At 46.9% G+C, this 26,702-nt stretch overlaps 1 protein-coding gene across 2 annotated transcripts in view; it reads left to right on the top strand.

The window, feature by feature from the left end:
* The window catches only part of FOXN2 (forkhead box N2), a 223,044-nt gene that overhangs the window by 37,516 nt on the left and 158,826 nt on the right, over positions 1 to 26,702 (top strand). For both annotated transcript variants that reach the window (XM_069608411.1, XM_069608412.1), the window contains exon 2: positions 17,217 to 17,764. In XM_069608411.1, coding sequence (XP_069464512.1) covers positions 17,231 to 17,764 — 534 coding nt within the window. In that variant the 5' untranslated portion in view covers positions 17,217 to 17,230. The remainder of the gene's footprint in view (positions 1 to 17,216; positions 17,765 to 26,702) is intronic.

Here is a 26,702-nt window from a genome sequence, read left to right as displayed (position 1 = left end):
GCTGAACCCACTCTGGTAAATTGCGGTCAACCAACAAGCCTTCAGCAACTAATGTAAGACACAATTGTCTGAATTTAACTTGTGCCTGTGAGTACTTGGAGAGGTTTCAGTTCCTAGCTGGGCTTTTTCATCTCACTTCTACAATGTAGTACTAGCTAAAATGTTACATCCTTTAACTAAACGGGCTCTTACGTCCTAATTTGTTTGCTATCTTTCTTGCCCTAGCGGAAGGCCGGTTTGCCTCTTCAAAGCCATGGTTACTAATTTAGCTGATGAGTGACCTTCGTTGGGTTGTTCCTTTTCGCTTTACCTCTAAAATAGTATGCTCTTTTAATTAAGATGACAATCCCGGATGTAAGGGCCTTAGGTATTGTTAATCTGCAATTTTTCTATCAATTCCTGTACTCCTAGTAGTGCGGCTGGAAATTATTTACTGTGGCAGGCCTCAAAAGTTGTGCCCGCCACATAGTGATAATTGACTTTTGGCGGGTAAGAAATGGTATTGTGCACTTGGAGACCTGAGGGGGGCGAGTTCTGTATTGTGAGATCCTACCAGGGAGGAAGAGGGGTCCTCCTTCTGCCCCCCAAGCCCCCAATAAACACTTGCCTTTCAGGAGGTTATTCGTGAACACTTGGAAAATAACGCAAGAAAGGAGCAGTGGGTCCCATTCTCTTGCAAGCAAATTATAACAGGTGCACACCGTTTGAACCTAAAAAGCTGTTCTTAAATATTTGGAAAAAGGGGGTGCTGGCGGTTCCGAGCCAGAATATTTGGGACCACGATCCCATCGTTAATCTGGGGGCCTCTGCAGGGTCTTGAGAGAGACCCTGTTACATTTGTTGCTAAACCAACATTTGCAGATATATGGCATGGCTTACGTTTTGAAAGGCAATTTACGTTTTCTACATGTATTTTTATTGTAAGCGAACTTTGATGTTCATTTAGGTACCGAATACGGACTGCGCTTTAATCCATTTTCGTGTAATTGAACTGTGAACTGTTTTGTCCATTGGGTGTTTCTTGCTACACTTTGCTGTGGTCAGCAGTAACCTTGACGACAAAGCTCTACTGTAATGGATTTGCGGTGCTCATATCGTACCGTGTAAACTAAAGTATACATATCAAGGGCACGGTAGAAAGAATGCAGGTCTAAATAGCTCGTGTATTTTTAAACCATGCACTTTTGTACTGCAGCGATACACTTTAGTATTAGAAAATTTCCAACGATGTCTCTGCATTGCATTAGCTCTTATTTAACTGACCATTTTAAATTATCTGATTATAACTTCATCGGATCCATTGAGAAGTTTAGCAATGCAGAAAAGCATGGTTTAAAAACCTCTCTTTGTGTCGCACTTAATTTCACGTTTAATCTCACGATTTGACAAAATAGATTTCCGTTTGCTACATTGGAGAAATCTGCGTGTATTTTTAAATTAGTGAGGGGGCCTGGTTGTTGCTATGCGACGTTGAATTGGAAGGCGCAAATTGAGACCATTGAGGGTGCAGTTTACACCTAATTAACATTTGGTCTTCATTAGCCTAAAGCGATTGCTTTTTTACCCTTTTGTTAAGATCTCTTTAAGTTGCATAAAGACAAAGGCAGTAGCTAGTAGCTGTTTAACACTTAAGCAGGTGAACTTTGTTGTGTTAATCAAGTTAAATTAACTCTTTCCTGCCCACCCCTCACTCCCCCCTCCCCTCGCCGACCTTCCTTCAGTTTTGAAAAGGCATAGTCTGCTGTGTGTACTAAATGCCACATCTGAGGGTTTTTGTCCCATCTACTTTTAGTAGCTTCATCTGGACTACCATTGAAGGGCTGTCTGCAATGTCGCAATTGCTTAAATCGACGAGAAACACGCCCTTGGCACTCGATCCCCAGCCCTTCCTCAGTGGCAAGAAACTAAGAAGTAGTACGCGCCTCAGTTTGTTGCAACATTTCAGGACGGAATCTTTATCAAATCTGCGTGTTTGTGTGTATGTGGTTTCATTTTTGTATGGATTCAAACCATGCAGCATTTTTTTCTGTTGGTCTTTTTTTTAATGCAAGGATGCTGTGATCAGTGCTTAATTTGGGCTGTTTTCCAGGGCTCAACCATGGGATTTATTGCTGAGCACCTGCTCATATTGTCTCGGAGGAGGTTTTGGTAACTTTTTTTTTTAACTGTCAGTTACTCCCAGTCGGACAAAAAGCACTACTGTGCATGGGATGTGCCCCTGCATCTCAGGCTGGCACATTTTTAACCCTGATGAACCACACTTAAACTGCTCTCTGCTAGTTTCATGGACAACAGTGAGGTGGCAGTTGTTGTTTTTTTCTCTTTAAATGCGTGTAAGATGGATTTCCAAAATCGTCTCTGGTAGGTGGATTTTGTGAGATCACCCGGTTATGGTGAAGAGGGAAGACCGTGAGAGGTTAGCCAAACCCAATCAAGGTCCGGTATCAGAGCAGCAAGGCTTAGTCTCAGGAAGGGTGCAAGAGTGGTCTAGGGCTGCAATGAGTCCACACACAGCAATGCCAGTTAACCCGGTAAATATAAAAATACAATTATTCATTAGGACTTAACTTACATATAGGGGTGTACTGTAAGTAGGACAAAGTATTTGGGCGGAGCCAAATAGTTTCCTTTTTAATAAAGGTATGTAGACAAGAAAAGCACTTTGTAAATGAAAACGCACACTTTAAAATATGTACATCCATTTTGTATTGCCTTTCTCTTTGCTGTCTACAGAAGATGTTTATGTAAACCATGAAAGGAATACATTATCGTAAAATTAACCACACACATCCGAAGGCTCAGTCGGTTTCGAGGCTAGTTGCCCAATGAAGTCCGCCTTCAGATCAGACAAGGTAGCAGGGGGCTTCTCAGGGACAGCACTTGTGTAGATGCTGGTCAGCTGCAGGGGGTCATCCTCTCAGTGGTCGAAGTGAGCGAGAGCGGTGTTCCTATACTTTTTTTTTTTTTATTACCTTGTACAGCTCCTATACTTTTATTTTAAAAAGAAAATGTTCCAGAATGGTTTTGTTTTAAAATAAGTGTAGGAAGAAGTTGAAACCTTCCCTTTCAGCGCACTGCACGGAACGTTCCCTTAAACAGCAGGTGCAAGTGTTTGGGGGGTGTATTGTGTGTGGGAGGGGTTGTGGCAATGGGGTTTGTGGGGCGCAGGGGCAGGCCAGCAGGGAACATGGTTCCACTACTTCTTTTCGTACACTTCGACCACTGCATCCTCTGCAGGCTTTTCTTCTTTGTATTAGCCTGGCCTCCAACAGTGATCTGATGAACAGTTGCAGCAGCCCTCCAGGCTAGGACCAAGGCCACCAGTGTAAGAATCGCACCATTCAAACAGATAGTCGTTATACAATCATGCATAGCCACTGGTCACCACAACTGCCAAGTGACACTGTCTGGCAGCAGAGATACAGATTATGACTGTACAGTCTGTAAAGACTGGAGGGGGGGGGTCTGTACTCCTGCTCTCTATCGGGTAGAGGAGAGGCACAGAGGACCCCAGCCAAGATTCTCTATTGTTGGTAGCAATGGCCGAGCAATCAGGCCTAGCTTCTCTGGAGGTGATGCGGCCTGGTTCTTAAGTACAGTGTAGGCCCCAAGCACCCACAAAGGAATGTCTGCACACTGTATTAGTTAAAACAGTCTTTATATAATTATTATTCAAGGTTATGTACAATATCACGATAACTCACTTTGTACTTTATCTACAATGGCAAATCTATACACTATGTGGTACCACAATCACTATTCAATCTTTTTAAAGTGCATCAACTGTACGGTTAAATGTCACATAAATCAGTTCATAAAGGCAACCAACAATAGATATAAGGAAAGCAGTTGGTTAGAACAATTGGCAGAATACTGGCCCCTGCTGCTAGACACAGTGGAGGTACCCCCCCCCCCCCCCCACACCTGGGCAACCTGTAGAATAAAGATATATCACAAGTCCAGTCCATATATTGTTCACAAGAGTCTTTCCAATAGTTCAGCAACCCCAAAGTACCTGGTGTTGTCGAGTTCCTCGTTGGGAAATTGACGGCCCTTCTTGAGTGCACTCCCTTTAAGGCAGGAGCCATGGGTCGTCAAACGTCCGGCGATGAACAGGGTGAACTACGGCAGTGAAGTGGCAGCTTCGTTCCTAGCAGTGCTCGTCGACGACTGAGCGTAGACGTCCTGCAAGGAAGAGTCGTGCGGGGCACCTCTATGTCGATAGTTCAGGACCACAAAGAGTTTGTCGTGTCGTCCGGCATCTCTGTGGTCTTTAGGTGGCGGGAAACCCACCGGCGGATGTTCCTCAGCGCGTTGGCGGCCTGGAATTTCTCTGGCTGGACAAAGTGGTAGACGGTGCAGACGAGAGAGTCCTTGGATGAAATGTTCTTAGGCAACGGGAGCACTGCGGCTCTGGTCGGCGACGGCGGTCGTCGACGGTGACGGACAACAGTCTGGGCGCTTCTCCTTGGGATTCCGCAGCAGTCCCCGTCTCCGGTCGGCAGCATTTTGTAGGTCTGTCTACCAGGGAGCTTTGGCAAAGATCAGCTGGTGCACGATGGTCGCTCGTAGCTCGGGGAGAGGTCTCCTTACCAGGTCCTCTCTTGGATCAGTTCTTGGAGACACAACCGCTTTCAGATCGGTGAAGTAGAGCAACAGCAATTCTTCTCTTGCAGCAGGGCGTCAAGGTCAAGCTTCAGTTTCAATCCAGTTTCTCTTCAGCTCCTGAACGATTTCTAGCAGTGAGAGCCCCCAGATATACTGTTCATCTCCCATTCATTCTGCTGGGTCGCACTGGGGCAACCAATCACTCAGAAGGACATTCGGCAGTCATTCAGCCAATCAGGCGCACAGTGCATTCAGGCCATTCTTCCTCATCCAGACACTCGCAACACAGAATGTGGATTCGGACAAGTATCACGCCATTCAACACTACACTGAATTCATACCAGTTTTGGGCAGGGCTGTCTCAGTCATTGTGTCAAAGACCAGATACCAGATATCCACAACAAGAAGTGTATATTAGTCACACACTCCATTCACCCAGGTACCACCCACAGGTGTACCCACAGCATACGGGTTGGGAAGGCTCCAGCCAGTCTGGTCGGCACTTCCCCACACTACCATATATGGAACTTCCACCCAACAGCCAGTCAGGGGGAAGGGACAGAGTCGGGGCTTCCTGGGACTTTGGGAAGATCAAGGTAACCGGCGATGGAAGGCAAGAGGCCATGGGAGCCATCTTGTTTCCCATCAGGATTCTACAGATTCCAAGGACAGGGCCTGGGCATCCCAAAATGGAGGCCACTCAGGGCACCTGCCGATTCAGCATCAAGCTGCCACCAACCCGTACCCTGCTCTGTGGGCCACCCACAGGTGCCTAAAAACATACACTAGGGGCACAGGGTTATACCCCCACCCATGGGTGCCATAAGGGTATCCTATGGGTCTGTACACCAAAGCAAAAGAGAGCTGCACCGCCAGGAGTCCCACATGAACTCCTGCACGGAAAACACGACAGAACACACGATAAAAATCAGTAAAGGACAAGGATACAGAGGCCCTGTCCCTCCGATGCATTTCCAGCATTACACAGTCCCAAGCCCCATTTCAGACATTCTCTCTGTCTCTGTCTCTCTTTCTCCTGCACTCTCTCCGTCTGTGTCTCTCTCTCCTGCACTCTGTCTCTGTCTCTCTTTCTCCTGCACTCTCTCCGTCTCTCTCTTTCTCCTGCACTCTCTCCGTCTGTCTCTCTCTTTCTCCTGCACTCTCTCCGTCTCTGTCTCTCTTTCTCCTGCACTCTCTGTCTCTCTCTCTCTCTTTCTCCTGCACTTTATCAGGTGAGGGCACCAGGTTTTCCAAGCTAGGTGACTGGAAGTATAAGAGGCCAAGAGTTGGGAGGTCGGGCAGGATATGTTGTCGGGCGAGGGCAAGAGCAGATATGATGAGCTTGTGTCAAATATTCTTAGATCCCCAATTTTTGTGTTGGACCACTGATAAAGGGAATGTCTGGCAAACCCAGTGCTTTCTGCTGATGCAGGGATGGCCAGCCGGCTTGGCAAATCCAGTGCTCTCCCTGATACAGGAATTGTTTATTAAAACGTATCTGGTTAAAGCCTCCACGGTATTAGAGTTCACTTGACACCTGTTAGACTGGATTTCTAAACTCTGACTTGGTGGACAGAGTTTAGGAGGTCAACCTAGTTATAGCGAACAGGGACAACTCTGGGAGCTGTAGCCAAACCAATCCAGGTAGCATGGAGAGTGGTCCAGGTTAAGTCGTGTGTGTGTTGGGGTCCACGATGAGTCCAACACAGTGAGCATATCTCACAACAGTAAAATACATAAACACACACAGTGAATTAGTGTAAAAATTCAGTTCACCACGCAATACCCAGAAGGGAAGTAAATGGATCTTACACAGTCCAAAGGAACATCAGCCCTAACTTGCAAAGTCCATCTCCAAGTTGTATAGGGCCCTGTGCCCAAAAGTTCAAAAAGTTTACAATTAGTTTTAGGGAGTGGGAAAACATTAGGGGGAGAATCCTGGGGATGTGACAGGTTTAAAAAGTCAGAAGAGGATTTATTTTAGTGAACAAGACTGTTCTGGGCTTTTGAAGCCAAAGCCAAACTGTTGTAGGAGTTTTTAAGTGACAGAAAGTGGAGATAGGGGGGCAGGTAAGTATCAAGTATCGATAACACTTACCTCCCGTACCATGGTTTTTCTCCAGACTTGGTAGGTCACCTGAGGTTGGTTTTCCTGCCGTTGGTTCCGGTTGAAGAAGCTCAGCAGCTGCGGTGCAGGAAGAGTTCCGATTGGGTACAGCAGCTCGGTGCATCTTCTTATCGATGACCAGTTCATCATGCACTGGTGCAGGACTCTTTAGGCCGGTCAAACAGATGCGAGAACGCTGGTTTCAGGGAAGGTCACGTTGCACAGTGACAGCAGGGGACACAGGTGTCACGGTTGAAGTCTGTCCTCTAACTTGGCCCCCGTCGAAGCTAGGATGCCACAATTTTCCAGGACAAGCTGAAGACCCCTTGAGTTTCTGGCTGGTCCAGGAACATTTCCGAGGGCTTCAACTTGCTGGGTTACCAGAATATGATTGTACCCACCACAGCCACGGGACAAAGCACTGATGAAGGTCTAAGATCACTAGCCAGATGGGACTGCAGCAAAAGTTGGTCGCCAGGCCTTCTCAGGATCGGTCCACCAGTCTTCTGAAGTCTTCATGCTGTGCAGGATATTAGGCTCCTCACCAGATCTCTGGGGAATGGCTGAAGGACTCCTCTGCTTATGGAGTTGAAGGCTTCACTACAAAAAGTCAGGACAAAGTGCAAAAACAAAAGAATATGGAGGGAAAATTGCTCTAAGACAGGGGTGCACAACTGATTTTGACAGAGGGCCGAAAGTACCTTGCATGAGGGCTATAGTGGGCCGAAAAGTAAAGTGGGCGGGGTGATAGGCGGGACATGTCAGGAGGCTTTTTCAACCCCCAATTTGTATGAAACACATGGAAAAAAATGTTTTTGAGGGGTAACGATTTTTATTGCATTTCAAACTTACATTTTGTACTACACATTTGCCATTGCTATCATTTATTTCACTGTAATTATTGTATATTGTCTGTTTAATTGAATTATATATATTTTATTGACCCTTGATTGGACATTCCGTTATTTTGGACTGCTATAGTTTGCTGTTTGGGTTGCCCAAGAGGAGTATGGCCTTCGTTGAGTCAGGTTTCCTCAAAAAAGCAAAGGATGTACATCTCCTGACTGTGCCTGTTTTAGCTTTATTATTGAGTTCACTCTTGGAGTGCAACACTATGCCCCATTGCTCCCACCCCCAACCAAACACTGTGTCCCATGACCCCCTTACCCCCAACCAAACACTATGCCCCATGGCTCCCACCCCCAACCAAACAGTGTCCCATGACCCCCTCACCCCCAACCAAACACAATGCCCCATGGCTCCCACCCCCAACCAAACACTATGCCCCATGGCCCCCACGCCTCAAGCAAACACTATGACCCCTGTCCCTCACCCCCAACCAAACACTATGACCCCTGTCCCTCGCCCCCAAGCAAACACTATGCCCCCTGTCCCTCACCCCCAACCAAACACTATGCCCCATGGCCCCCTCACCCCCAACCAAACACTATGCCCCAAACACACTCAAGCATGCACCCATACAGACCCAAACCCCCAACTCAGCACACAAACTCTGAAGCATGCACCCATACATGCATCTCAACACACACAACACAAACATACAAAAACATTCATGCACACCCGAACCCCCCACCTCCAACTCGGCACACTCTCAAGCATGCACCCATACAGACCCAAACCAGCACACAAACTCTGAAGCATGCACCCATACATGCATCTCAACATACACAACACGAACATTCAAAAACAAACTTTCATACACATCCGACCTGACCCCCCCCCCCCCCATCTCAACATACACAACACAAACACTCAAAAACAAACATTCATACAAATCCGGCATTTCCCCCTATCTCAACATACACAACACAAACATACAGCAGAACAGACCCGACACACAAACACACAGACCACTTACCGGAGATGTGCTGGAAGGCAGGTAAACTGGAACGCTGGCGAGGTAAGTGGAATCGTACTACGGCTGGTGTGGCAAGCAAGGCTGAAATGCCTTCCGGCATCAAGCCTTACTGGCCATGCCAGCCGTAGAGCTGGCACTCCATTGGTGCAGCGCACACACGCACTACGTGGCTCGTAGGAGTGACGTGGTGCGTGTGTGCTGAGCCAATGACGGCCAGTGTTTTGTCTGGCCCGGAAGACAGCAAAGACTTTCCTAATGGAGGGCGGCCAATGCTGCTCGCGGGTCGCCCTCCATATTTTTTGCCTCGCGGGCTGGAAAAAACAGCATGGCGGGTTGCAACTGGCCCGTGGGCGGTATGTTGTGCACCCATGCTCTAAGAAAACTTTCCTTGCGGCACCTTATCAGTCACCTAAACTCTCTCAAACTACATATAGTACCATGCTTCATCGGTTCTATATATGGCATCGCAGGAAATGATCGGTCCGTCTCATGCTTACTGATCACTAATCAGTTAAACATGCATTCCTTTTTTAAAAAAAAAAAAACAACTTTTATTTATTTAGCTTGGCAGCACAAGAACAGGTGAGCAACATACAAGGCAGGTGCAATACAGTAACAGTAGATAGTACAGGTATACAGAGTCAGTTTACAACTTGATTATGCACTGGGGGAGTGTATGTACAGAGTGGGTGCAGGACTGGAGAGACAGCAGTTCAGGGGGGGAAACTGGGGAGAGGTGGGGAGGGAACTGGAGATGCAGTGTCTGTATCCATACCACTCATATAGGATCGGAATTTGTACCAAATGTCTCTGGGTCTCGAGTGTTGGCTGTAGTAGGGTCCAGGATTCTTCAGTGTCTGAGGCCGAAGTGACCGCCCTGAGCCACTGCGCATGAGTGGGTGATGAAGGTCGAAGTCGGCAGAGCAGGATGGACCGTACTGCAAGTAGCATGCAGAGGCCGGCCAGTTTTCTGGAGTCTCGGCAGAGTTCAGGAAATTCATGGAAGAGAAATCTGTTTGGGGATGGGATGACAGGGTGGTAAAGAATGTCTGACATGGTGGAGCATACCGAACTCAAGAATTGGGCAAGGCGGGGACAGGACCAGATCATGTGTATATTGTCAGCGGTATCACAGCCACATCTGGGGCATCTTGGGAGTGGTCTTTAAGCATGTGATGTAGTCTGTTTGGGGTGTAGTGATAGCTGTGGCGTACCTTCAAATTAATTCAGTTTAAGCAGCAGTTGAAGGATACCCCGTGTATGCATGCGCACATATGGGCCCAGCGCTCATCGGTCATTTCCAACCCAAGATCGTTTTCCCATACGTGTTTCAATTTGGTGAACGCAGGGGTGGATCTAGTTTGCATCATGGTGTAGAGTCTGGACACTTTAACTCTCGTGGGCGTGGGGGAGGTTAACTCCGTAATAGCGGGATCATCCAGCGGTATCGCTGGAAAAGTGGAGTATTTGCGTTTAAGGGTTTTCCGGAGAGATGAGTACTGGAGCCACATAGACTGTCTCCGTCTCAGGGACAGTGGGAGGTCTGGCCATTCAATAATGTTGCCCTGCTCAAAGATGTCTCGGATCAACTCGTATCCCGCCTCTCCTCATCTGTGCACTATGAACGGTGGTACACCTGGGACCCCCGGGAGGAAGTTCCAAAGTGGAAGGTTACCATGGAAAGGGTGGGCGGTACCTAGTAGCTTCCATGTTTTGGTTAGGGCCAGGGACGTGCAAGCCACCGGGTCAAGTGAGACCAGGATTATCGGCATGGGTTTAATGACTAGGGAGCGAATGTCCCGGTCGCTTACCGTCAGATTTTCGAGCCTGACATGTGGAGGGGGGTCCAATGTGTTAAACCAATGTGACGTGAATTGGATCTGTGCCACCAGCCAGTATTTGAGGAAGTCGGGAGCACCGAAGCCGCCTCCTTCCATTGGAGTGGACAAGGTCCTGAGTTTAAGACGGACCGCACCGGAGTGCCACAAAAAGGTGTTGAGCGTACGAGACAATGTTTGGATGAACTCTTCACCTGGCCATAGAGGAATATTGGTGAATCTATACAGGAGTTGGGGCAGCACTATCATCTTCAGTATCCCTATCCTGCCTGCAAGGGAAATCAGTAGTCTACTCCAGCCCAGTGCCTTTGTTGCAAGGTTCGTGAGGTATTTTCGGTAGTTTTCGTCAAAGACCAAGTCAGGGTGGCAAGCTATTTCTATTCCCAGATAGGTGAATTTTGATTCAGCCCATACAAACCCCAGGGTGTCAGGAGGGGGACACGTACAGTCTGTAAGCGGGAAGAGGGTGGATTTAGAGCAATTCACTTTCAGTTCGGAGATATGCCCGAAATGGATCACATCTTCTAGTATCTGGGCCAAGTTGGTAGAGGGTGAGCGGGTGAAGAGAAGGCACACAGGGACACTATATCAGACTGGCCTGCAGTTCGTAGGCCTCTATGTGCATGGGATTGTCATAGCATGTCCGCGAATGGTTCCATCACTATTGCGAAGATCAGGGGAGAGGATGGGCAACCCTGCCTCGTCCCTCTAGCAATGCGGAAAAGGGGAGAGCACCGGTCCTCAGTGCGGACCCTGGCTACTGGATCGGAGTATAGCAATCTAATCCAGGAGAGAAAGGAGGGGCCAAATCTGCACTCTCAAGAACCCGCCAGAGGTACTTCCATGACACAGAGTCAAACGCTTTTTGCATATCAAGTGTGGCGGCTACTGCATGAGTATGTGGGTGTATTTTGCTGATAATATTGAAGAGGCGCCTCAGATTCAAGGAGGTGGGGCGACCTGGAATAACGCCAGCTTGGTCATGGTGAATGATGTGGGGCATATAGGGAGCTGGGCGTAGTGCTAATAGTTTGGCGTAAATTTTGTCGTTGCAGTTAATGAGCGAGAGTGGACGGTACGATCCGCATTGTGTGGGGGGGCTTGCCAGGTTTGAGTAAGACAGTTATTGTGGCTTCACGGAGAGAAGGAGGGAATTTGCCAGCCTCCACCGATTTCTCCCAAAGAGCTATTAGATGGGGGAAGTAGAAGCGATTTGTAGCGTTTATAGAATTCGATTGGGATGCCAACTGAGTCTGAGGATTTCCCTGAGGAAAGGGAGTCTATGGCGTCTGAGAAATCTTCAGGGGTAAATGGAGTGTCGAGAGAGCCAATAGTTGCGGGGGAAAGTATCGAGAGAGGAAGGGCATCAAGATGGGAGTCAATCTCCGGTATCTGGGCACTGTCTGCATTGGCATATAGGGATTCATAGAAGGAAAGGAACTCTGAGTTGATATCATGCGATGAGGTGGCTAGGGAGCCGTCGGGTCTTTCCACCCCGGGGATGCGAGGGGCACCAAGCTCACGTCTGTGAAGCCTAGCCAGGAAGTGGCCTGGATGCTCACCCTCTCCGCACTTATGGATGCAAGGATTGCAGGGGTTTGGTGGAAGGAGTATTGGGTTTCTAGAGTTTATGGTGTGGACTCACTTTCTGCGATGTTCTTGCAAATTGTTTTAAGGATGCCATTCTCCTTTGAGAGTGCCATGCCTCTGATATAAGCTTTAAAAGATTCCCACAGGGTGGCCTGTGAGGATACCGAATCAGTGTTTATTTAAAAAAAACTCTTCAATGGCTTTCTCCAATTCGGAGCTAAAAACAGGGTCGAGGAGGGAGTGAGGGTTCATTCTCCAGTCTCTAGTCCGATCACGGTCAGGGCCCCAGCAAAGGGTAATAGTCACTGGTGAATGGTCAAAGGATTCTGGGAAGGATCATTTGAGTCACATTTTTATCAGTATGTCGGACACCAGCCATCTATCGATTCGGGAGAAGGAGTCCTGCACCAAGGAGTAGGAGCGGGAGTCGGGGTAAAGAAGCCTCCACGCATCAACCAGTGCAATCCGGGGGAGAGACGACAATGTAGCGTAGGCTGCTTTGGTAAGTTGGCGGGGTCTGGAGCCGGATCTGTCGAGGTCAATGTAAAAAATTGTAATAGTCATACCCCCCCCCAGATAATTGGTATTAGAGGGAAGCTGTCGAGGAAGGACTTAAGGTGTAGATAGAACTCTGGATCGTCGATGTTGGGGCCATAGATATTAAGGAGGACCTTCTCCCTGTTCTGAAGGGTGCCATGGAGTAGCACATATCTGCCCTTGGGGTCGATCTGTGAGTATATGGAGTCAAACTTAAGTGGATTAGGGTCATGACCCCACGGCTTTTGGGTAGAGTAATTGGTAGCGTATCTTTGGGGGCCCCACATTTTGGCGAATTTTGCACAATGTTCGGTAAAGGCATGTGTCTCCTGGAGAAACAGGATTTTGAACCTGTGACGTTCTGCATGAAGTTGGAGTCGGTGTGGTGACCCCAGTGACTGGTGAAAACAATCCGACAGCTCTGTAGTACCGCCGGTACAACACTGCCTCTCACTCAACCTCTTCTGCGAACGCCAAGCTTTTTATAACATAACACCCAACAATTCCCACCCCCACCCACATACCTCCCCCAAACAGAGGAATGATAACCCTATATCCCATCAACCAAATCCAAACCAAAGGCATCAACGCCGGGGGGCCTGTGGACCGGCCAGGTGGCGATGCTCCGAACCAGGGGGCAATTTAAGGATGAACATGGCGCCGGACAATAACATCATGCGTAACTTGGAGAGGATTTTGCACGAATGGGCATGGCACGGTCGCACAATAGTGAACCAATTTGTTCATAATTGAGAGGAATAGTCTCAAAGGTTACTGATAAACAGCAATAACTAGTTTGGGTAACCAATCAACAGAGTGATATAACAGTCATGAATAAGTGGCGTAGAAAGATGTTTAGCCAGGAAAGTGTTCATCTAGGAACCTGGAGGCCTCCTGGAATTGTGAAGAAAAACACCCGGTTGGAGTATTCAACTCTCACTTTAGCGGGGTATAACTTGGAGTATTTCACTCCATGGTCTCTCAATCTCCTCTTTACTGCCAGGAAGGTCTTGCGCTCATGTTGCACAGCTACCGAGAAATCGGGTATAGGTGCATCCTGGCGCCTCCCAGCAAAAGTTCGCCCTTAGCCCTTGCAGCCCTAAGGAGGGAGTCACGATCTCGGAAGTTCAGGACCCTGGCTATGATGGGCCGTGGGGGTGCGCCGGGTTTAGGTTTAGCTGTCAAGGAGCGGTGGGCCCTCTCTATAGCAAACTGCTGGGAAAGTTCTGGAGAGACGAGAAGTGACAAGTGTACGTTCAACATAGACCTCCATTGGCTCACTGACGTTGTCTTTGGGAACACCGATAATGCGAAGGCTATTTCGCCTCGAGTGGGATTCAAGGTCCTCATTCTTCTTTTCGACCTCGAGGACTCGGAGAGGGAGGAGACCTCTGCACGGAGGGAGCCTAGGTCGTCCTCGGTGGCACTCGCTCTCGTCTCGATCTCGGCCACTCAGCCATCGGTTCTCTCCATATGAGCTTTAATCGAGGATATGGGGCCATTCATGTCATCCAATTTACTGTGGAGCGTGGTGAAGCCCTCCCGGATGTACTCCATCATTCTTTGAGTCTATAGGATCCGAGGTTGTCAAATTGGAGGGCTCCTGCTCAGGTGGATCCCCCTTGACGGGGTCTTTTTGAACATGTTGGTCGGGCACTGCTTCTTTCCCGCTCCCTTAGTCATGTTGCCGGGTGTGGGGCAAGCACCGAGATTCTGGAAGATAGCAGTGATGCGGTAGCAGACTGGAGAAGTAGGGTCACATGAGGTGAGGTAAAGGGTCGCTCGAGAGGCTCAGGGTGACCAGGGATCCTTTGGGTGACGATAGAGTGAAGTCTGCAGCAGGCTGTGGAGGTACTAGATCACAATTGGCCGTTAAGGCCCGACTTCAGGGGAGTCGCCCCAGTCAGTGGCAACATGCACCCGCCAAGTGTACAGCAGGGGGGGATCCCCCGGCGCAAACCAGATTGGTGGAGCAAAGCAAGTAATACCAGCTGCAGGAGTATGGACTGCAGGGAAGGGTAGAGGCACCCTGTGTTCTCGGGGTCTGATATAGTTGAGTGAGTCAGGAGGGCTAGCCATTTTTTTAGAGGGTAGTAGAGCCCGGTGTCCAAAGGCAGGAGGTGTAGCCCGCTGAGGTGAGGAAGGGTGCCTCGGGCCAGGCGGCAAAGGTCAGGGGCTGGGAGTGACCAGAGACGTATTTGGAGTGGTTGTCCCAGGTTTCAGCTGGCTCGGTGAGGGGCATCAGCCCTGCGCACAGACATGAATGGTGCTAGGTCGTAGGCTCCCGAGCCCCTGCGGAGGTGTGGCGCGAGAAGCTGCCAGGTGTCTCCGGGAGGGGGCGGGGTATCAGGCCCCATTGGCAGGGTGTTCGGGGGCCCCAGAGACCATGTCCATGGAGCAAGTCCAACTCCAGATGTCGGGCGGAACACTGGCCGTGGAATGCGACTCGCCCGGGGCCCGAGGGAAGTAGGGCAGCAGCACGCCACCCAGGAGGGGCAGCGGAGCGAACCACTCTGCAAGCGAGGCGGGTCCTGGAGGGGGTGGGGGGGATGTGTGTGGAGGGGTCAGGTCGGCTCCTCCGCTCAGGCCACCGCAGAGGGGGAGAGGAAGGCGCTGCGCGTGCATGGAGCAACTCCCCCACAGCAGGCCCCAAGACATCGGCGTCTCTGGAAGCAAGAGGCGGGGGCGGAGAAGGGCTGGCTCGCGGTCCAGCCTCCCGGGGCTGGATGTCAGCGGAGATGCCGATTGAAGGGACGGGGGGCCGGCTCCACGCATGCACTGACACTTCAGTGATATGCGACCGTGCCCAAAGCAGGATGCAGTGCCGCACCGTGAGGTGGTTTTATAGAAAGCGGCGCCTCCCGGTACAGAGCTCTCAAATCAGGTGGCCATCTTTCCTGAGCGCAACAGCGCCCCCCCTTAAACATGCATTCCTAATACCACAACCATAACCCTCCTTTTAAGCCCAATTGTTTTCCCTCCGAATTTAGGCATTCTTGTCTCATCCCTCTTTCATATCACCTCTCTCCCCTTCCAAACTCTTCCCTTCTTTCCGCAGACTAGGGTCTTGTGACACCATGTTGGTGGGGGGGACAAAATATGCCACCTTTTGGACAAGGCCAGTATTAACGTTGTATAACATAACCTGTAGAGTGAATTAATAACTTGCCTGTGATGCATGTGCTGTCTGCGGCCAGATTTAATTTGTGCGTGTATGTGGACCTGACAGGCATGCTTGCGTAAATCTGTAGCAATTATTGAAAAAATAACACTGTACGCCAGATCAATAAATACTATAACATTTTGGAGCACACAATGTTGGCCTTGCTTGCTTCCCTCGTAAACGGGTGTTTGTTTCAGCTGGAAAATTAACATGTTAGGTCAGCTTTATTAGATCATTGTCGATTTACTGCAGAAATGGGACTTCAGTAGTTCCTTCAAGTGCTAACCAGCAACCATTACATTGGTAGCTCTTTCATGGCTGCACACTACCACAAACAAATTCAATATCCTTCTGAATTGCTACCTTAACGTTTGAATGCTTAACGGGCCACGATATGTGCATTATCTTAGAAGCATTGTGATTTGGTATGCAGGGTACTCGTGCAGTTTCATCATAGTATTATATGTAGCACACTGTTTCTTATTATTCAGTGTCAGTCTATATTCTAATGGAAACCCAAACCCTTGCAGCACTGCAATTGTACCCTTGCAGCACCACAATTGTAAGCCCACGGTGCTACAGGGGCTTTCCAGTGGCCATGTGCTTTGTACAAAGGACAGGTAAAATAACATTATCATATAGAAGTAGGGTTTGTGAATTTGGGGGACGAGACATGATCTCTGCAGCTCCTCATTGGTTGGTAATGAAGTGAACAAAGATCCCGGTAACTACTTTGAGGGCAGATATTTATCAAAGAATGTATTAAGTGGTGAAAATATTAAATTGGGGATTGGATTTTTAGAGGCTAATTATTTGGGCAGGGAGCAGCGTGGAGAACACTTTAAACTGAGTGTTACTGTAACGGGGAGGGGGGTGGGCGGGGGTGTGTGTGTGTGTGTGTGTAATCACCCCACCTCCTGCATATGATCTATACATTAAAATGTACTTAGTTTTCTTCTCAAAGGGTATATAGCGTATTGAGTAGTTGGTGCAAGGGGCAGGGTGGGTTTCCATAATCCCACCACCCCCCATGAAAGAAAAGCTTGTCGTCTTCCACTTGCTGCATAGGTGGCATCAGCCCCTGCATTTCAAAGTCCTGTCGGTTAAGAACACTAACAAACTGGCTTTTGAAACAGTCTTTTAATTGATGCTTCCAGCTCATGAACTTGCGAAGAAGAGAGTAGAGGGCCACACTTGGTGTGGTGAATACAAAGATTTTCTTTTACTATCGTGAAGTTTTGTGGTGTTTCTTGGTTGGCCTAGAAATGCAACGCAGATATATTTACTATAGTTCTAAAACATACACTCAGGAGGACTTTATCCATCATTGCCTTTAGGTATACACCCTTATGAAATGCATTGTTTTGATATTGCCAGGATATGAAGAATGCAGCCCTTAGTCTTATTTCTTTTCGGGCATCTCATCTGTTTGTACTATTGAAATATTGTGGATTGCCCTGAATGAAAACCTTTTTTTTTTTTTTGCCTTTTCAGAACAGTGGGATTAAATGGGTCCCATAACTGGAATGACACCAGATAAGAAGGCAGAAACCCCAAGTGCAGAAAAAGTTGCCGGGTTGAGTCAGATTCACAAAATGGGAAGTTTGCCAGAGGCAGTGGGGGCTTCCAAGCCAAAATCCACTTTAGTGGACTGCAGCTCTCCAGATGATGAACTGACAAACTTGAACTGGCTTCATGAGAGCACAGATCTACTGCACAACTTCACCATTGCTAGTGAGGGTGTGCCAGTTGTTAACCCTCTGTATGACATTGAGGGTGATAACATGGCGTCCTTCTCTCCAGCCTCGTTTAACACTCCAGAGAGATCGCCCACTTCCAAGCCTCCCTATTCCTTCAGTCTCCTAATTTACATGGCTATCGAACATTCTCCTAACAAGTGTTTACCAGTGAAGGAGATCTATGGCTGGATTCTGGAGCGTTTTCCTTACTTCGAGACGGCACCCACTGGCTGGAAGAACTCTGTGAGACACAACCTGTCGCTTAATAAATGCTTTCAGAAGGTGGAGAGGGGCCATGGAAAGGTAAGGATCTTACATCTGAGTTCCCATTGGGCAAAGATATCCCGTAAACCTTTGTTTTTCAAAATGTATGTACTTGTTTTGCTCAGTGTCTTATGGATGCAAAGTTTTTAATGTACCTTCTGTGCCATTCTGGACCAAATTAATAAATGTGCTGATGTAATGAGCATGCACTTCAATACATTGCCTGCGTGTTGTTTCATGGGAACTGGAACATTCAAGAAGCATTTTGTTAGGAAACTGTTTCTGGGGTTTATTCCTTTTTACTTTTGTCTTGCCGCCTATTAAGCCAAAAACAAATGTGTTGGGGTAGGGGCTGGAACTCACAGAGGGATACACAGCTCACATTTGTAGTTGTGTATTTTTAATATAACTGTGCAGGTAACGTTTTATGCGTAGCAAAACAACTATTCCTCGCTGGAGCGTCCTCTAAAAGAAAATACCTAGAGAACTAAGAGGGTGTTCCCCAGTGGGGAAGAGTCTTGCATTTGAGACTGCACTTGGCATATGATGGCAACACTGGCAAGGCTAAAACTTATGTTGCAGCTGGGCATGCACGCTTGCACTGAACTTGTACACCCTTACTCTGTGAATACCACATACACTGCATATTAACCTGTGCATCAGAATACCTTGCCTATACAAAACGGTAGACTTTTCCAATGCTTGTTATTCCTGCTCTGAAACTAGTATGAGCATCATAGAGTAGGATAGTGGTGTATTGCAATGAATACAAACATTCTGAAGAATCCTAATACTTTTGATCATTTTCTTTTCAATCCCAACGGTTAGCAAATGAAGTTCGCAGACCCTTGCATGGGATTTTTTAAATGCCTCTTTTTGACATTGGTGGCATTGAATAAGAAGCACTGCACGGTTAAAAGCAAGTAAGAAATCTCATGGCAGGTTTTTCTGGAACTGCTGCTTTGTACTGTGGCATACATAGATGAATCCAAGTCAATCTGATAGAGAATCCCCTCAGGAATGGGAGCTGTGGAAGAAAAGTACCCAAAACACTCCAGATTAAAGAGCGCATTGAACAGGAAAGAGATCAGCGAAAAGCTCCCACACAAACTGTGGACCAGGTTTGCAAAATTGTGTTAAGGCAGAATGCTATGAGCGAATTGCACAATGCTATGGAGGTCGGCACTCAACGGGGGACCACAAATAAAGCAAGGGGACTTCAAATATATGCACGTTGATAGCTACGTTTTTCCACCTTCTATCTGAATCGGTTAGTCTAGCAGAATAAGCACAAGCATTTAGGAATTTAGAGGTAGTTGCACATTTTTTTTCCGCACACTTCCACAAACTAAATTGTATCTCGTTGGGAGAGACAGCTGGTAGTTTGTTAGAACCTTCCATTGTGTTCAACACTAGTACTCTGCACACCGGTTATTCCAATCGAAGCGGGATGGTAGTCTGCACCCGTGATGACAAAGCTCTAAAGTTCTTGCCCATTAACCATAGTCAACAGTGCTAACTATCTTGATGCATTGACGTTTTTGATCTTTCCATTCCAAAATGAATCCACATCATGAATCTCCTCTTCCAGTCATATCCTGGGGAGAAACAGAGTGCAGAATTGAGATCTGTAAGATAACGGGGATGATTGCTGTGTCCGAATATATGATCAATCGAAGTTTATTTCGAAATGTTTAATAAAAGTACAGAATAAACATACAAAAGGTATAAAAAGTATAACACCTATTTTATAAATACAATTAAATGTTAGATTTTTCTCCAATATAGAGCATTGTCAATAAAACCATAAATCGAATCGCATGTAAGGGAGGACACCAACAACTTTGCCTTGCCCAATGTACTAACATTATACATTTTGAAAATGGTTAAAAGAAACCTTCTAGGTGACTTTAACATAGGGCATTGAATTGGCAATTGGCCTGAGGACCCACAATCGCCATACCATCTGCATGGTACAGTACCTTGCTGGGGAGTATGGGGATGTTTGAAACTTGTATTTGGCATTTAATGCAAACAAATTTTGTACCAAAAGAATAGAATTGTTCACTGCTGCCACTCTGTCCAAGGCACAATTAACAGGGAACATACATTTCTAAAGTACCCCTGCGTTATTTTATTGTAAGGTTATGTGTGCTACATTAAACAAAACTGGAAAAACACAATCAGCCGGACACTCCCCCTGCCCTGGTAACCGTTGAGTCTGACCAGTGCCCCAAAATAAGGGAGTCCGGGAAAGGAAATGGAGCAAAAAGGCTTTATTTGCATCCAGAATGCAGAACAGGATTCAAGATCTGGCAAAATAGCTGGCGCTTCCATTAATGTTAGTGGAAGGAAAGATTTTCATTTTTGCAACTTTCCTTATGTCACTGTATAATATACAGCGTTGGTAGGAAATGTGGAATTGCAGTACTAGCATGGCACATAATGTAGTGATCAGTAGCTAGTATTAGACCATTTGAGTTTTTCCACATTCCTAATTTATTTCGTGTCATTACACCTGCATGAAGCCTCCTATAAGGAATACATGAATACACTGCTTGGGTTGCTCATCCTTTCTATTTAGTATGCGAATGAGGCAACCTCTAGAAACCATAAAAGATGTCTAAAACCGGATGTGTGAAACGAGCTATTTAATGAACATATCTTAAGATTTGTTCCTCCCACCTTCTGTCCCCTTTCACCTTTGGATTTGGCAGAAAGAAAGTACATTATATAAACGAATTTGTAAGATGCAGAAAATATTGATTCCTTGTGTGAGGGACACCGTTGTTCCCTGCTTGCACGAAAAGTGCACTGTAGCGTTCTCATTCTCAGCACCTGGTGACAAAGCATGTTGATGTGGCAGTGATTTCCCTGTATTGGAGGACATTCTGGTGACTGCCAACAGTGCTGTGGCCTGAGGAGGCAGCATATGTACATGCACAAAAACATACAATGATGCACTAAAGAGCATTGAAAGATCTTTAGGCAAATTCCTTTATTACTGAGAGAACGAATACTCCATGCATAAGGTCATGGTCACAGAAGGGACCTGCCTGGTCCTGCTACCCCCTTTTTGATCTGAGATTTGGTATTTCTGAGCATTGGGGTAAACAATCATGTGCTTTTGTCTGTGTTTTACTTGGTAAAAACAAGGCGTGGCCTAAATTGTCCTTGTCTAGTTATGGGCACCTTTAACCAAACTAGTTGGGGAAATGCCTGCATACAGGGAACATATTTGTGCTTGCTATAAATGGTCAAAATGTAGTTGGGACTGGGGGAGGGGGATAGTGACGGCAGCTTGATCCTGAAGCAGACTGTTCATGGGAATATTGTCATTCTTGTTTCATTGTTGGGTAGATTTTTCATTTTTATGTGTACTCCCCTTCATGTGCTAGTCCCCCACCAGCAGTCTTTTCTGGACTACTGCATTTTTTTGTCGGTTTTCCTGAGTAAGTGGGAACCTTTTTCCACACTCATTTTCTTTTACCCTGTCATTTTGTATTTCTTTGTATACATTTTTGTTGATGCTTTCTTCCAGGTTTTGTCGCATGTATCTTTGACTTTTGCAGCACAGAGCAGTGTTGATGAGAGCTCGTTGGGCTTCCCTTTTTGTTTTCCTCGTGGCAATACATGTTCCCAAGGGCAGGGTGATATTTTGTATCCTTCCTATCTTGTCTATTGTGAGTTGAGCACAGTGGAGGGCAGAGGGTGTTACACTGTATCCCCTTTCTCACTGCTCCTGTAACTTACTGGTTACAGTGACAAACTAATGTGGCTGGTGGCAGTGTTTTCATCCTAACTATTTTGTGCAATGTTTGCTCCCAAGCTGTACTTGCTGCCGCAGTAGTGCACAGAAGGGTCACCAGTGATCAAAAATGGTGACCGTGTTCTTTATTTCGTCGGTTCAAGGTGGCCGTGCAGGGTGGGTGAGGTCCTGGTTTGACTTTTGTCTTTGGTGGGATCCCTTTGTGAAGCATGACAAGGCACCAGTGTGTCTGCGAGGACAGGAAATTGAGGACTTGGAAACTAAGCTGATCTTGGTCTTCTGCTGACTCTGCCTGGAACCAATTCCAGATGGCAGGCTGGCTGTCCTAAAATGACAGCCACCATCGGTAGTTTCAAAGCTGCATGGGTGCTGATTGGCTTGGTTCCTGCCTGGTGCATGGATCCTAGGCTAAAGGCAAGCTGACCACTGGAACGGAAGAGGAGAAATGCCTGCAACCACTTCCAGACGATCAGAAATGCCTTCTGAGTAATTGCTGCTGTCTATCCCCCACCCCCCTTCCAAGCATCAGGGGTGTCCCAAAAAGGACTTCCCTCCCCCTTAGACTGGTGGGACCAATCGGTCTCAAGACGACCTGCATTTCGAGCCATCCCATGACTCTCTGACCTTCACCGGCTGCAAACCGCCAATACCCTGGGACCTGTGGCCATTGTGCAGTGCCTCACCTTCCGAAGATTGAATCCTCCGGAAGCTTTGGTGGCCAACTTCCAAACCTCCCAAGGCAAGATTTCACCACTCCTTGAATCCCCCTCACTGGAGTGCTGGACCGATATAGCGAGCGAAATCGACCGTGCGGGACCCATTCCTCACTGGTGCTTTGAAAAGATAAACAAAATCACAGCACCACAAAAAATCCCTTGCCTGGAGCCTCTTCACTCGACTTTTGCTGAAAGATTCACTCCAGTGTCCCTTCTTTCGTCTGACTGACCAAGAATCCGGTGACCGGGTCTGCTGCTGCATCGCAGGGTCATCATCCTTATTAAGGAGATTTATCAGTTGTATGCTTCATCCCCTCTCCTTATGAGACCCCCAGCACTTTGTGCTGGTCTCCTGGACCTTTTTCTTTATATCCTGAATGAGGGGAGCCTCCTCCCCTCAATCATTCTTATTTGCTCTGACTTTTGGGAACTCTCTTCTTTTGTTTTACTTTATTTTATGGAGTCTGCCTCCATATATTTTAAAGGCATCTGTGTTACTTTTGCAGCACACAACACCCTATGTGCACTTGTTTCTGAGAATCCTTTGCGTTCTCCTTTTTGATGTCTTTCATATTTCCTTAACCCTACTGTTCTTAAAGGGGGATACTTTTTCTTTATGTGGAGAGCTAAGGGGATACCTAGTACCCCCCCTTCTCTCTTATGGCTGGTGGCAGTGGATGTTTTCTACCAACATTGGTGCTATTTTCTACCGCAGACTATATTCACAGCCTCGGTTATGCACCAAAGGGTCACCTATGTTATAACATTGTGGCTCCTTTTCTTTTTTCGCCATTTCTTGCGTTGTCTTTTGTTAGCCCTTCTACCGTTCTGGGAGGGAAGGTCTGAATGTGTGTTTTGCCTTTGGCGGGAACACCATATGTCCCCGCTTAGGCGCCAGTGTCTGTGAAAGCAGGAAACTGGGGAGGAGTTTTTCACTCCCCTGTCCTTTATCTGCCAGAGTTCCTGAATGGAACCACCCCCTTCTGTAAATTGCAGAGGGAGTTTGCAGAGGACGGAGTGGGAAAACGAAATAAAAGGTGAGGTTCCTGAGGCATAAAGAAAGTCAACCACTGGAACAGAAGATCCAAAGCTGACCAGAGACGCCTGCAGAACCTTCCAGTAACTGTGAAGCGACCACTGCTGTCCTGACCCTGTTTTATCGACAGTGGAGCTTCGAAGAGGACTCCTCCTTCCCTTTGGTGTTAGGACCTATCAGCCCTGAGAAGAACTGCAAAGAGGTGCTGGGACCTTCCAGGGCTGCATACAGGTGACCATCCGACCCATTTACAGTGCAATGTCTTTGCAAGGCCAAATCCGTCCAGAACTTTGAGCTCCAGTTGGACCTCCAGAGGCACAATCCCACTCAACGAAGTCCCCTCACCAGAGTGCAGGACCGAAGATACGAGGAAGATTGACCGGGCAATAACTGTCCTCTGTTGGAGCTGATAAAAAGGCACTGAAAACCAGGAGAGCGAAGAAATCCGTGCTGAAGCTCCTCTCCTGCGACTGATGCTGTGACATCCCATTCAGAGTCCTTCCTTTCGTCACCAGACCAAGGAATCTGGAGACCAATCTGTCACTGCTGCACAGGAGAGAATCCTGCTGCGCTTACTGCTTCTAACCTACAGTTCTGTGGGTTTAAAAGTAGAACTTGCACTGGAGCGACTCTTCGGCTTAAGGTGACAGGAGTGTTTGGGTGTCCATCCATACCTCTGGCCCAGGCTTCCCAGCTTGTGTCCTTTAGGGTGTCCTTTGCAGGGGCCCTATAACTTGTGTTGTCTTGCTAAGCATTTGTATTCTAGTGACATAGTAGCAACTTTCCCTTTCAATCTGCTACATAGGAATTTTGGTTCCGCTCCTACACTGACTTTTGGCTAGTTGGGGATTGGAGTTACAAAGCATTAGGGGACTTGAAATGCGTTACTAGAAAGTATAATATCGCCAAAGTGTGTATAAGCATCCTTTTCCTTGCCAGACTTTGTCTGCTGTGACTTTATTATCTGAATTCCATTACCGTTTATCTGTAATATATGCGAGTGCACAGCACTACATAATACAGTAGAACTGTTATTCGTCATTCTCTAACCATTGTAACAATTGAAGCAGTCATCGTTTAAAAGTATTATTTATTTCCGATGTGTTTTGGTTATCTAAAAAGAGTATTTAGTGACCTACGTTGTGTACATAAAATAAAACTTTCAGTGTGCAAGAGTTTCTTTGGACTACTGTATTGACTGTGTTCAGTGTATTTAACTACAGCTTGCATCCTCCTAAGATAAGCCTGGCTGCTCTGCCATTCTACCAGATCCTTTGGGTAGTACAGACTTGTACTAAGAGTTGGGGACCTGTATACCAAGGTATAGATTTATAGAGTCTTGCTGCATCCTCTTTTTTTTACGTTGCAGGTACTGCGGGACTCGATTTGGTTCGTTGCTCTTGTGCTGATTTGTGTTGGGATGTACACCCATTCATGTTCGCTGAGGCCTAACCCCTGTGTTACTCGATGGACCTATTTTCAAACAGCAAAGCTTTACTCGTTATGAAAGTCTCCTCTGGAACTACTTTCTGCAGCTTGTGCTTTGCCTATTCTACCCTCGGACTCTGAGACACTCCTAACTAGATGGGGATGGACTTTTGAAAAAAAATGTTTACACCACTGAGAAAAGTATACAAGAGTTGAAGTATTTACCTGCTTTATGTTGGTTGTGTTCCATTCATTCTTACCTGAAACAATTAATAAAAAGGTAAATTACTTTTGTAAATTACATACTGCCATTCTCAAAGTATTACAAAAGTGTTACCCTTTTAAAGAATCACCTTTACCTTGGGCTGTATTTAAAATAAACTTAATTTTTTATATAACTTAAATGTGTTGGTGTTTTGTTTTTTTGTTGGCCTATGTGTATACTGGAAGTTCTTTGTACCTCCTACCACCCTCCTAAAATGCGCCTGACTGCTCAGCCATTGCTAACAACAAAACCTGTATACTAGGGGCTGGAGCACTGTGTCCCAAGTGTGAGGCTTGGTGGACACTTGTAAAACTCCTTAACAGGAATGAAGAGCAGGGGCCTTTCTCACTGAATAGTCTTGCCATGCGTGTCGCTGCATTCATGTACTCTGTTGCTGTACCTAACCTCTGTACCTTTTTTGGGATGATGGGCGCTATGCCTTCATAGTTAAAAGGAACTAAATGATAGCCTTGCGTTGTCCTCCGTGAATTACTTTATTGGGCTGTATGCTGTGCCCCCTTGCCATTTACATGGTTTCTTAACTCCAGGAGGGGCAAGGTGGTTTTCTGAGCTGGTGGAATCTCTTATGAGCCGCTCAGCTGTTGAGGGTAATGGCTTATTTGTTTTTTGTACCCTCGTGTATCAATTAGTACCAATTAAATGCTATATTTATCGTATTATAAAAAAATGACTCCTATAATATTAAATATATCAAATTGCCAGTTTATTCTTAATGTTAATCTCCAATTCATTGAATTAGCCCATGAATTAGGAATAAAACCAAAACCAACCACAACTATGTAAACAACTAGTGTAGAATTGTTTAGATTTGTGCATAACTTATTTAATATTGTTAAGCAGGTTTTTTTAATTGCTTGAAAAATGTCCGTTTGTGAATCTCTCGTTTTTGATAGGACGGTAATGCATCCTCAAAGCTTTCCGTCCATCTATTTTTAATGGTTTCGGGGAATCTTCCTTAAGTGGCAGCATCTGTGGATCCTGAACTTGCTTTATTTGATGTCCCAAGCAAAACCATGGTGGTTTTTCTCGTATACAATCCTGCTTGGCGATGCTTGGAGTAGACTAGGACTAAGGGTTTATACTACACCAGTGTGATGCTGGAAATGCATCAGAGGGACAGGGCCTCTGAATCCTTGTCCTTTATCGCTTTTTCATGTATGTTCTGACATTTTCCACACAGGAGTTCAAGTGGCACTCCTGGTGGTGCAGCTCTTCCTGTATTTGGTTTGGTGAACAGACCCTTGGGATACCCTTATGACACCCATGGGTGGGAGAATGACCCTGTACTCCTGGTGTATGTTTTTGGGCACCTGTGTGTGTGTGTGTGGCCTTCAGAGCAGGGTACGGGCTGGTGGCAGTTCAGTGCTGAATTGACTGGTGCCCTGAGCGTCCTCCATTTTGGGATGCCGAGGCCCTGTCTTTGGAATCCGTAGATTCCTGATGGCCCCTGTGGCCTCTTGCTTTCTATCGCCTGTTAACTTACTTTTCCCAAAGTCCCGGGAAACCTTGCCTCGGTCCCTTCCCCCTGACTGGCTGTTGGGTGGAAGTTCCATATATGGTAGTGTGTGGAAGTGCTGACCAGACTGGCTGGAGCCTTCCCAATGACCGTATGTTGTAGGTACGCCTGCGGGGTGGGACCTGTGTGAATGGAGTGTGACACGAATACACATTCTGCGTTATGGGTGTCTAGTATCTGGTGTTTGACATAATGACTGAGACAGCCCTTCCCGAAACTGATATGA

The sequence above is a fragment of the Ambystoma mexicanum genome, chromosome 4q, assembly GCF_040938575.1.
Source record: "Ambystoma mexicanum isolate Mex_15411 chromosome 4q, UKY_AmexF1_1, whole genome shotgun sequence".
Taxonomy (NCBI): Eukaryota; Metazoa; Chordata; class Amphibia; order Caudata; family Ambystomatidae; genus Ambystoma; species Ambystoma mexicanum.
The sequence above is the reverse complement of the archived record's forward strand: the minus strand, read 5'-3'. Positions and strand labels throughout refer to the sequence as shown.